The 11,290-nt window shown below is 42.2% G+C and overlaps 3 protein-coding genes across 5 annotated transcripts in view; 2 read left to right on the top strand and 1 right to left on the bottom strand.

Moving 5' to 3' along the window:
* Window positions 1-7,689, top strand: part of DHX33 (DEAH (Asp-Glu-Ala-His) box polypeptide 33) — a 22,045-nt gene extending 14,356 nt beyond the window's left edge. For all 3 annotated transcript variants that reach the window (XM_008573449.1, XM_008573448.1, XM_008573450.1), the window contains 4 exons: window positions 1,218-1,345; window positions 1,749-1,952; window positions 3,517-3,603; window positions 6,987-7,689. In XM_008573449.1, coding sequence (XP_008571671.1) covers window positions 1,218-1,345; window positions 1,749-1,952; window positions 3,517-3,603; window positions 6,987-7,295 — 728 coding nt within the window. In that variant the 3' untranslated portion in view covers window positions 7,296-7,689. The remainder of the gene's footprint in view (window positions 1-1,217; window positions 1,346-1,748; window positions 1,953-3,516; window positions 3,604-6,986) is intronic.
* RPAIN (RPA interacting protein) overlaps window positions 5,579-11,290 on the bottom strand; it is a 20,854-nt gene continuing 15,142 nt past the window's right edge. The window contains exon 4 of the mRNA XM_008573454.1: window positions 5,579-5,843. Coding sequence (XP_008571676.1) covers window positions 5,809-5,843 — 35 coding nt within the window. The 3' untranslated portion in view covers window positions 5,579-5,808. The remainder of the gene's footprint in view (window positions 5,844-11,290) is intronic.
* C1QBP (complement component 1, q subcomponent binding protein) overlaps window positions 11,137-11,290 on the top strand; it is a 7,346-nt gene continuing 7,192 nt past the window's right edge. Inside the window, exon 1 of the mRNA XM_008573461.1 lies at window positions 11,137-11,277. Within this exon, the coding sequence (XP_008571683.1) occupies window positions 11,137-11,277 (141 nt within the window). The remainder of the gene's footprint in view (window positions 11,278-11,290) is intronic.

Here is an 11,290-nt window from a genome sequence, read left to right as displayed (position 1 = left end):
CCAGAGAAACTATGCATATGTGAATATATGTCATCTTGTTTATTTTTTTTATTTATTTTTTGTCCTTTTTGAGACCGGCCGCACCACGCTCAGCCAGTGAGCGCACCGGCCATCCCTATATAGGATCCGAACCCGTGGCGGGAGCGCTGCTGCGCTCCCAGCGCCGCACTCTCCCGAGTGCGCCACAGGCTCAGCCCTATGTCATCTTGTTTAAAACACAAATAGCCACATACATTGTAACTGCTATATGCTTGATTTTTTTTTCTTTTCATTGATAAATTCCTACAAATAAAGGAATAACATGTAAGGTATAAGGAGTAATAAAACCAGCACCCATGTACCCACTACCAGTGCCATGGAAGCTCTCGGGACCTCTCTTTGGCCCCCCTTGCATCCTTCCCACCTCCTTGGGGTAACCACTCTTGCATATTTTTTTGTAATTCTCTTTTCTTTAATATTTTACTACATGCGTCTGTCTCCCTAAGCAATCTGTTGTTTCCATTTGTATGTTTATATATTTATTCTTTAGTACCCTTCTCTTTTCGTGTAGCAAGTTTTGTCAGGTTTATTTGTGTCTGTGCATTCTCACCACTAAATGCTGTTCCATTCTAAGATAAATCATAATGCATTCATCGTCTCTTCTATTGACAGACATTGCTCTAGACAAGCAGTGAAAAGAACATTGCTTTTTTCACTTTACATTTTACAGATCATTCCCTATCAGTAATGTATGTATTTACTACAGCCTTAGAAATGTTTTTTAATTCTTTAATAGGTAATTCATTTACATGGTTCAAAATTCAAAAAGTATAAGAGAGTAAATAGTTTCCTTCTCATTCCCTTGTCTTCCAGCCTCCCAGGTGGCCTCTAAGGCAATTGATGTTTCCATTGTTATGTGTATACTTCTGATGTGGGTCTCTGTACAATGTATCATTTATCTGCAAGTGACGCTCATAAGTGTAACATTGCTGGGTCAGAGGGTGTGTGTTCAAAATTTACATACATATCATCAAATTACAGGCCATCATTTAAAAAGGAAATTGAACCAAAGACAGTGATGTCATTAACAGCTTTGAAAGTGTGTCAGGGGGGCATTGGTGGCTGTGATCTTTGCTGTTGTTTGATGTACAGTTATCAAGAGCTCCCAGATGTACTGAACTAGCTGTAACTTCATCCTTTCTTGGATTTTTGGCTCCTTTTTATGTCTCTTTCTTTAGATCACATTCAGGCGGCCGTTGCCCAACTGGACCTGTTAGGTGCTCTTGAACATAAGGATGACCAGCTTACCCTGACTCCAATTGGAAGAAAGATGGCAGCATTTCCTTTAGAACCCAAATTTGCCAAAGTAAATGATACCCTCTCCTCAGTCCCTTTTCTGTACATTACAGGTTAGCCATCCCAGAGTAGACCCCTGAACCCAGTGCTTCTAGATTAATCTTTACTTTTTCTCTTAAATAATTACCAACCCCTACTTTGAGTATGACACTGATTTATGTGCTCTATGGGATTCAAAGCCATGTTAAGTCATGAGTCCTACCCACAAGGAATTCGGAATCAGTCATCTGATTCGGAAAGCAGTCATCTGTTTTAGAAAAAAGTAAAATTACGTTAACATACATAGTCAAGGCTTTAGAGACACCTGCCCTTTAACTCCTTAGAAGGGAAGCTGCAAAAGCAACATACAGAAATACTGTATTCAGAAACTAGGAAAAGACAAGGTTTACAGAATTTCTAATTTTAATTTACAGACCATCCTCCTTTCCCCAAAATTCCACTGTACAGAGGAGATCCTGACCATTGTTTCTCTGCTGTCTGTGGACAGCGTGCTCTACAACCCTCCATCCCGGCGAGATGAAGTGCAGGGTGTCCGGAAGAAGTTCATATCCAGCGAGGGGGATCACATTACCCTCCTCAATATCTATCGGACCTTCAAAAACTTAGGCGGAAATAAGGTGAGCCTTGTTCTTGTTTGTTCTTAAGTGATAGCTCCTTTCAGACATGCGTTTTTAAGTGCACCTTCCCTTTTTGACTGAACCATCCAAAGAGCCACAAAAAGAATGCCAGCTGTCATTTCAGAATAATGGATAGATTTCCGGGGACAAAAGGTAATTCTAGACTTTGTACAGTTTGTACTTAATGTGGGCAAGTTAATTAAATATTTGGTAACTCAATTTCTTTGCCACCAAATGGTTTTTTCCCCCCACATGCCCCTAACTTTCTCCATGGTAGACTTTACGTATATGATATTTCAGTTCCTTGGACCAAGATGGAAAATGGCAATATATTCTTTCCTATATCACAAAACTCAGTAATTGTACCATAGTGTGCACACTAACACTTAAAAAAAAAGCCACCACCCAGTTTTAGCATTTATAAACTTCTCACTATATTTGCCTCAATTCATTTTTAAGGAAATAAAATGTTGTAGATACAGTAAATGCCCCAGGCTGCTCCTTTCCTAGTCCTTTCTCCCGTATGTAAGCCCTGTCCTGTGGTTGGCGTGTTCCCTGTGAGCAAGAGTGCACTTGTACTTCATATCCATCAATGTGATATACTGGAAATGTAAATGTTTTCTTCCACTATCCTTCTGCAGCTTCTTTCCCCTTCCAGCACTGCGTGAACCTCCCAGACAGGTCTCATGCACATGGGGAGGGGACCTGCTGGGGTTTGGGATTGCTGGATCTCAGCTTTACAAGGCTGGCAGGTGGCTCCCCAAAGTTGTTCATGCCTCTTTATACTCCCCATGGTAATGTATAAGAGTTTCCATTTCCACCATCCTCACCAACTCTTAGAATGACTAATTTTTGCTATGTTGATGGATGTGAAATAGTTTATCTCAGTTATTTTAAACTCTGTTGTCATGATTCTTTTTTTTTTTGGTCTTTTTCCGTGTCCGGCAACGGATCGCAACCCTCAGTGTAGCCCCCGTACTGGACCAGGACCGGCAACGGGATCACAGCCCTCGGTGTTGCTCCCACGCCTCGCTCAGCCAGTGAGCGGGAACTGGTCTGTATGTGGGATCCAAACCCTTGGCGGGAGCGCCACCACGCTTCCCAAGCGGCGCACTACAGCAGTGCGCCACCGGGCCGGCCATCATGATTCTTTAAGAGATTGAGAATCCTTACATAAGTTTATTGGGCATTTATATTTCCTCTTCTGTGAATTGTCTGTTCAGATCCTTTATCCATTTTTCTACTGGGTTGTTGGTCTTTTTCTTATTGATTTGTAGTTTTTTCTGTATTCTGGAGGTACTAATCCTTTATTGTGTATAGAGATATAAATAAATATCCCGGTCTATAGCTTTTTTCATGTGATTTGAAATAAGGAAATTTTAGTTTTACTTTAGTTTAAATTTTAAATAATTTCCCTTATGGTTCATGCTTTTTTGAAATAACGATATTTTCCTATATTCCTTTTTGGCACCTGAAGTTTTCCCTGTAAATTCTAAAAATTTTGTTATAATTTTTTTCACTATAGAAATGAGAAGATTGTGATATCTCTTTTTCTCCTATTCAGGACTGGTGCAAAGAAAATTTTGTCAACAGTAAGAATATGATGCTAGTAGCTGAAGTCAGAGCACAGTTGAGGGACATCTGCTTAAAGGTATTGTCTCTTCCCGGTGTTCTTTGGGGGACTAAAGCATCACTTTTTCTAGGTGGGAAAAAAAAATTTTTTTTTGGCAGCTGGCCTTGACCAAATCCATGACCTTGGTGTTACAATACCATGCTCTAACCAACTGAGCTAACTCACCAGCCCCTAACTGAAAATTTTTAAATTCTATATACTTTTTAAAAATTTTGTATACTTTTATTTAATTTTTTTTTAATTGCTAGTGATTATAAAAGGAATTCTGATTGTAGAAAAATTTTAAAATAAAGAAGAAAAGGGCCAGCCCCTGGCTTACTTGGGAGAGTGTGGTGCTAATAATACCAAGGCCACGGGTTTAGATCCCTATATAGAGATGGCCAGTTAGCTCACTTTGGAGAGCATGGTGCTGACAACACGAAGTCAAGGGTTAAGATCCCCTAGCCAGTCATCTTTTTATTTAAAAAAAAAAAGGGGGGGGGGGAGTAAAAATTGCCCACAATTCCACCTTTCACTATTTTGGTCTATTCCTAATAGCCCTGTTTTTTTAATGCATTTTTACATAGTTACATTGTATGTATACTTTATATCCAGCTTTTATAAACCTCATATGAATTTCCCAATGTTATTAGAATTCTTCTTAAGAATTTTTTTTAGTAGGAATATCTTTGTTATTTTTTTTTCAGATAAAAAAGCAGTGCATAACTGTTAAATATTGACACATGCAGAAAATAGTGTTATATAATGCAGAAAGTTTAAAAGTCTCTCATAATCCTGCCAATCCAGATATAACCACTGTTAACAGTGTGGCGTAGATCCTAGAATTTTTTTTCTGTGTATGTGTGTTTTCTGCATATATCTGCGCATATCTGCATGTGCATATGTGCACACACATACACATGGATGCGTGTATAAAATTCTCCTTTTAAAACAAATATATATGTTCTGCAACTTGCTTTTTTCCACTTGTTATTTTTTTTTTATTTAAATTTTATTTTGGGGCCCAGCTGATTGGACTGATACTTGGCACACCTCTTGAATACTCACTGTGTCTGGGCTCTTTCAATGTCTGCAGTCTATCTCATTCCTTTTAGTGATTTCATAGCATTTCGCTGTATGCATTACAGTTTATTTAAACAAGCGTCTAATAATAGATACTTAGGTTGTATTATAATGACTATCCTCCTAAAATACTATCGTGCTCTGGTGCACATAGAATGAATTTCTAGTTGGGGGATTTAGATTTTGATAGGTATTGCCGAAGTGTCCCCCACAAAGTTTTATATTAGCTTATATTCTCTCTTAGAGTACATGATGTTTTAAAGTCCTGCCATGGTATATTTAATAGTTCTATGACATTCCACATTTTACGTCAGAGGTGGAGGGTAGCTTACGTAAGCATTCTCCTGTTGTTGAGCAATGACACAATGTCCCTGTTTTTGCTGTCATAAACAACTCTGTGGTGAATGTTTCTGTGCACAAGGCCTCTTCTGAAACAGCCTCCTCAGTGCAGACTGTGTGCATGCTCCTCAGAGACAGTTGTAGCCCGTACCCAGGCCTGTGTCTGATGTCAATGGCCTATCATTAGCACTAGAGCTATTAGCCTATTTTATTCTGTATTTTACAGATTTTTTCCAACTCCTCTGGTACTTAAACAGTTTTCCTGCTAGTCTGTCTCTTGACTTCATGCATTTCCTCAATTTATTATTGACAGTAGAAATGTTGCTTCTCTATTAGTTATGAACTTGGGACTCTTCAGTGGTCAAATATGCCTCTTTATATGCCAAGCACTGATCAAGGTCCTGGGATCTAACAGACATGCCTCAGACTTGGTGTCTTAAGGAATAATTTAGAGGGTGAAATCTCTTACACATATACATACATATAAATAATTCATGCAAGGAAACAATAATAATTATAATAATCACTGTTTATGAGGCACTTATTCAGGCACTGTTTCACATACCTTTTGTGTGATTGCCTTATTTAAAATCTTCATTTCTCCCCTGTAAGGCTGTCTTTTATTGTTCCCATTTCACAAATGATGAAACTAAGTCTAAGCAAGTTAAGTAACTTGCTCCAAATCATACAGCCAGTGAGCAGTGGAGTTGGCAGTCTGGAAGGAGAGACCATCAGTTAGTCTCTGGGGCTTCTTGGAGGTGGTGACAGTTGAGCTACCTCTTGACAGATGAGGAAATATAGAGTGTTGTCATCAGGTCAGGATTAGTGGATTGCCAAAAACAAAAGCCCTGAGCCATCTGTAAAGGAAAAAAGGGATTTCTCAGTGGATAAAGAGGTATCTCTTGGAACCTTTGGGAATAGAGTCACGCCCCACAAGAACTGGAATAAGGAACTAGAAAAAGCCATCAGAAGCCAAGGCAGCTGCTTTCTCTGGACATGCTGGTCCTTTTTTGGGTTTTTGTTTTGTTTTATTTTGTTTTTAAGTCACTACACAATGTAAACATTTTGGTCCTCTGGTTTGTCTGCCTTCAGCATGCTTCCTTTCCTCTTCTTGCCTTCAAGTGATTGTTTTACGTGGCCTCTACACTCAAGAGCCAACAGAGATTGATTAGATTTCCCACTTCAGACCTGAATGCCTAGAAGAGAGAAGCTTGCCAGCTTAGGTCTGCTGCTGGTCAATTCAGCCATGGCCAGGATGTGAGGTTCCCTGACCCACTCAGCAAGGGCAGCAGAGCAAGGAAATTGACTGACAACCGACATTCTCACTGCAGCGATGAGGGCAGCATTTGTATTAGGGTAGCACATGCGAAGGCACAGAGGTGGGAGTCATGGATGGGTCTCGGGAAGAGAGGGCAGTCTATTACAGAGGACCATAGGATGTCTACAGAAAAGGGGCGAGAGGAAAGACCAGTGAGGTGGGCTTGGGCGGTTCATAGCAGCTTCACCATAGGAAGCTTGCATCGTTTTGCCAGGAGCAATAGAGACATTGTAGGTTTTGAGTGGATGAAGAATGATCCGAGTAGTATTTTAGGAAGATTAATTTGTCCGCATGTGTTTGATGAATTGCGAAGAGGAGATGGTGACTAGTCAAAGTGAGAGGGAAAGGCCTTTCCTTCCTGGAGTGTCCTGATGGATATTTAGGTGAGGGGATGGGTCATCGACCTGACCTGCCTGTGGTCTGGTAACTTACCTGAATGTCTCCCTCCCAGTCCTGACTCTCCCAGGCTGTAGTGTCCCTGTTTTCAGTCCATCCTCCCTCCACTGTGCCTCCTTCCCCAACCGTGCTGATCCCTAAGGCATCTGCGGTAACCACCTCTGAATGTCAAAGTCCACTTTGTTAGACTTGCTGTATGGGCTGCATTTTAGGTCCAGTTACTCTGTGTTGCTGAGCAGTGTTTACATACGGGGTCTTTTCCATTTCTCACTTTCTCCTAAAACAGTTGTCAATGCCAATCATGTCATCCCGAGGAGACACGGAGAATGTCCGCCGCTGCCTGGCACACAGCCTCTTCATGAGCACTGCTGAGCTTCAGCCAGACGGGACCTATGCCACCACGGACACCCACCAGCCAGTGGCCATCCACCCTTCATCTGTCCTCTTCCACTGCAAGCCAGCCTGTGTAGTGTACACTGAGCTGCTCTACACCAACAAGTGCTACATGCGAGACCTCTGCATTGTAGACGCCGAGTGGCTCTATGAGGCTGCCCCCGAGTACTTCAGGAGGAAGCTGAGAACTGCCAGAAACTAAGCTGCTCCATGATGCTGCCAGAATTGCCAGTGCCTGGGAGCTTGGACCACAGCTATGTTCGTAGCAGTCTTCTAGGTTGGCGCCCAGAGAAGCGGCAAGTTTAATGCAGCTGGACGTGCCCAATTTCCAGGAGTTCGAAAGCATCTTTGCTTGCACATAGACATGTACATATCACTTATGCCTTGGAAACTTCAAAGTTCTGCTTTTGGTTCTTGCTGGGTGACTTTGGGCGACTCAGTTATCTTCTGAGCCCCAGTTTCCTCATCTACCAAATGAGTATAATAGTAATTATATTTAGTTATAGGACTGGGGTCATGAAGTTTACAGAAAGAAAATGGAAAGTACCCAGAGCTATGTCTGGCACATTGTAGACATACAGTGAATTTTGAGCCATTATGCTTAATGCTATTGCTTTCTGCCTGATGTGAATTAAGTACAACAGAATCCCCTGAGTCCTTGTGACTAATGGTAGTTTCCTGGAAGGGGGTCATAGGAGGTCACAGAGCTTGGATGTTGTCCTTGGTTCTAACAGAAAACATAAGATATCGACTTCTGTCGAAGTTTCAGGAGGGAGGTGCTCTTGTCCCTTACCTCCTGGGGTGGCTGTACCCACTGAACCCTAATGTCTCAGGGTGTGGACCGTGCTATGTCTGTCTCCAAGCAGAGACCAGTAAAGGAGTCTCTTGCTCCTCGGTGCCTCTGTGGTGCATGTCCCCATCAGTGCTTTCAGGAGACATGCAAGTTTCCTGGCGAATGTTGATTTGTACCTTCTGAATCATGTCAAGTATAGATACAGGAAACTGACCTTTTAGTGTAATGGCCTCCCTCATACCCAGTTGTCATTTTTCTCTCTACCTGGGCACCTCTGAATATATGAGCATGAGAAATGACTCCGTGCTCCATTTTTCACTGTTTCTCTTCAGGCAGGGCCCCTGGTCAGAGCTGTTGGGGTGGGAGGGAGGTGGGAGGCACGTGGTCAGTGAGAACCCAGATGGCATTGACTCAGCCCAGCCACCACATCTGGTCTTTAGATTCTTGCATCTCATTGATTTTCTATGGTCCTTTTTCCTTCTTCGTAGGAACTTGGATACAGTCTGGCTTTGCTTCTTCCTAACCATACCCGGTACCCCTCTATAACCCTCATTGTCTACATTTGTCAGAGGGAATTAAAGGATCTCTACTAGTTTCCAGGAGTCCTTCCTGTTCTGACATTTTGAGAAGGGAAAAAAGACACTAAAGGTTCTTAGGTATTTAATTATCAAAAGCAAATAATGTTTGCACTATTGGGCGTAATTGGTCCAGACATATCTGTGAAGTATTTCTTCATTACTTATAAAATGAATTGTACAGTTTGTAAGCAGGGACCAAACTGCCTGAGAGACTCTTCAGAGACAATGAATGGTCTCTACACTCTGGGTCCAGCAAGCTCTCTTCAGAGACCAGGACCTGATGAATCGTACCCATTCCAGGGTCTTAATCTGTCCACAGTGTATACAAGTCCAGCTCAGTTTTTATTTACAACACTAGCTATGGGCCCAGGCAGTCAAGATTTTAGCTAGTGTTTAGGGGTGTCTGGGCACTTGTGACTTATTTCTGTTAGAAATGGTTACATTTAGGCCAAATACGATTTGACAGATCCTATATACCTTATTTTACTGAATTCTTAACTGTGAACTAGTTCTTCCACAGATTGACTTATTCTTGCCATTGCTGAATTTCTGAAAAGCTTTCCAGAAACTTTTTGTTTGTTTGTTTTTAAAAGATGACTGGTAAGGGAATCTTAACCCTTGACTTGGTGTTGTCAGCACCACGCTCTCCCAAGTGAGCCACGGGCCGGCCCTTTCTTTTTGTTTTTTAAGTGTATTTTTCTCATTCATTTAATAAGGGGTTAGGATGTTTAGCCTGACTTGGTGGAAGAAAATATTGTACTTTTAATAATGCATTCATCATTCTGCTGAAAAATTTGGGACAGAGCAATTTATCATGTTCTTCAGCAAATTATCTCTAGCTAGAGGTGTTTTCTGGGCCAAGTAAACTTAACTTGGAATAAGTTATGTTCACCTTAAGTACCTGAACAGTTTCCAGAAGTCTGTATTCTTTTCTGAGGGGTAAAGGATGTAAACAGCTTTTATGTAGCTTGAATGTTTAATGTACAGAAATATGTTTATCACTGTAACATTATGGTAGAGGTTTAATACAGTATTTAGTTTTTTATTGGGCTTTTAAAATTAATTTTTAATATAGCTGCTCAGGGATTAAATCAGACTGGAAAACCCATTCTGACTCCACGTACTACTACAAAGAAATAAATGGTTATTTATATTGAGATGCAGGGGATAGTACACTTTAAACTTTCTTAAGAAAGTTGCATTTCACAATGATACCACAGTATAATCTTAAGCTACTCTTTTTCAATTGGTAAAATCTCTGATGGTGTGACACCTCTTTTCCAACCTGTGAAATCCATATCGGGAGAAATCACTAGCTCCTATGCACAGCATCATGTACATAAACACACTCCAAGCAGCTCGCATGCCTCCGGTGTTTGTCTTCTACTTCTGGCAATCACAGAGTGTGAAACATCCAGATTAACACACATTTCATTACAAGACGAAGGATGGCAAAGACCGGGTCCTTGATAAATACTCTTAATGTTCCATCTCTACTAGTTATAAAGAGATGCCAAAATGGAGGTAAGATTTTATCTGCGGGTAACACATACTGTGATAAGTAAATCTGCTTAATACAGCTGTCAGGAACTGCTCGGAACCGTGGCCATGCATCTAAGATACCATTTGTTCAGCATATAAGGAAACACTGCACCTGGGGGGAAACAAGAATTTTATTACACTGTATTTGAAAAGAATATTATAACTTGCAGAAAAAACTGGAGGGGGAAAATAAAAAAACTTTTAAGGCTTATGTTGTATTTTGAGAGTCTGGTCTTATTCAAGCAGACAACTATAGAAACATCAGCTCTTGTATATAATGCTCAAATTGACATTTGACTATTGAATCCATTAAAAATGAATCTTGTACATGATGTGTGTGGCTTCTTTTCCAGGTCTTCTTTCCCTCATTCACGGAAAGCTAATATAAAAGTATTAGTCTTATCATTGCCACTAATTTGCTAAGACCTTCTTGGTGCCTTATGTATCCTAGGAAGGTAGAATCATTGGTTCTTAGCTTAAATCTGATGTAATCCATGGTTTCTTGCCCACAGAAAAATGATGTTCCATTAGAACTTGGATGCATGGTTGGAGGATGCAGAGAGGGAAGGTCGTGGAAATTAATCACGGATCTCCACCTTCAAGATCTCACGGTCTGGTGGGGGTGAGGGGAAGTTGCCAGGTAAACCAGCAATACCAGGAGGTGCTGCTGAAAGGAGGATGAAGCATAGGGACTGGGCGTGCACAGGCGTGATTTCCTATTTGGTGGAAAAGAGATCCAGGATGGCCTTCTAAGGGAAGTGACCTTGGAGTCTGGTCTGGCGGGAGCTGGGGGCGACAAGAGTGCATTCCAGGAAGCCAGCCTGCGTGTTTTGAGAACAGTAGGTGGGAATTGGGTGAGTATAAGCAGCCGCTGAAAAGGATTAAGCAGAAAGCCTCGGACACCAGACTCAGGGCCACTCAGCAGAGAAAGTCCAGGAATACGGATTCGAGGCTGCACCGGAGGTCCCCAGCAGAGGGGACCATACCGTCACCGATGCCTTCGGTGTTTAGAGCGCCGGCGCGGGAAGCGCTTCCGGGAGAGGGTGGGGCTTCCGGCGGCGCGCTCGGTCACTGGGCTACTTGGCCAGAGTTGTCCTTCGTAGCCGCACGTGTGTGCCACCGCGTTAACGATGCTTCCCCTGTTGCGCAGCGTCCCCCGCGCCCTGGGCCACGCCGTCGCCGGTCTTCGTGCCGCCGCGCCCGCCTCTCCGCTCCGGCAGCTGCTGCAGCCCGCGCCGCGGCCGTGCGCACGGCCCTTCGGGCTGCTCAGCGTCCGCGCGGGGG

Source organism: Galeopterus variegatus, unplaced genomic scaffold (assembly GCF_000696425.1).
Source record: "Galeopterus variegatus unplaced genomic scaffold, G_variegatus-3.0.2 Scaffold923, whole genome shotgun sequence".
Lineage (NCBI taxonomy): Eukaryota > Metazoa > Chordata > Mammalia > Dermoptera > Cynocephalidae > Galeopterus > Galeopterus variegatus.
Note: the sequence above shows the minus strand (reverse complement) of the source record. Positions and strands in the feature narration are given on the sequence as shown.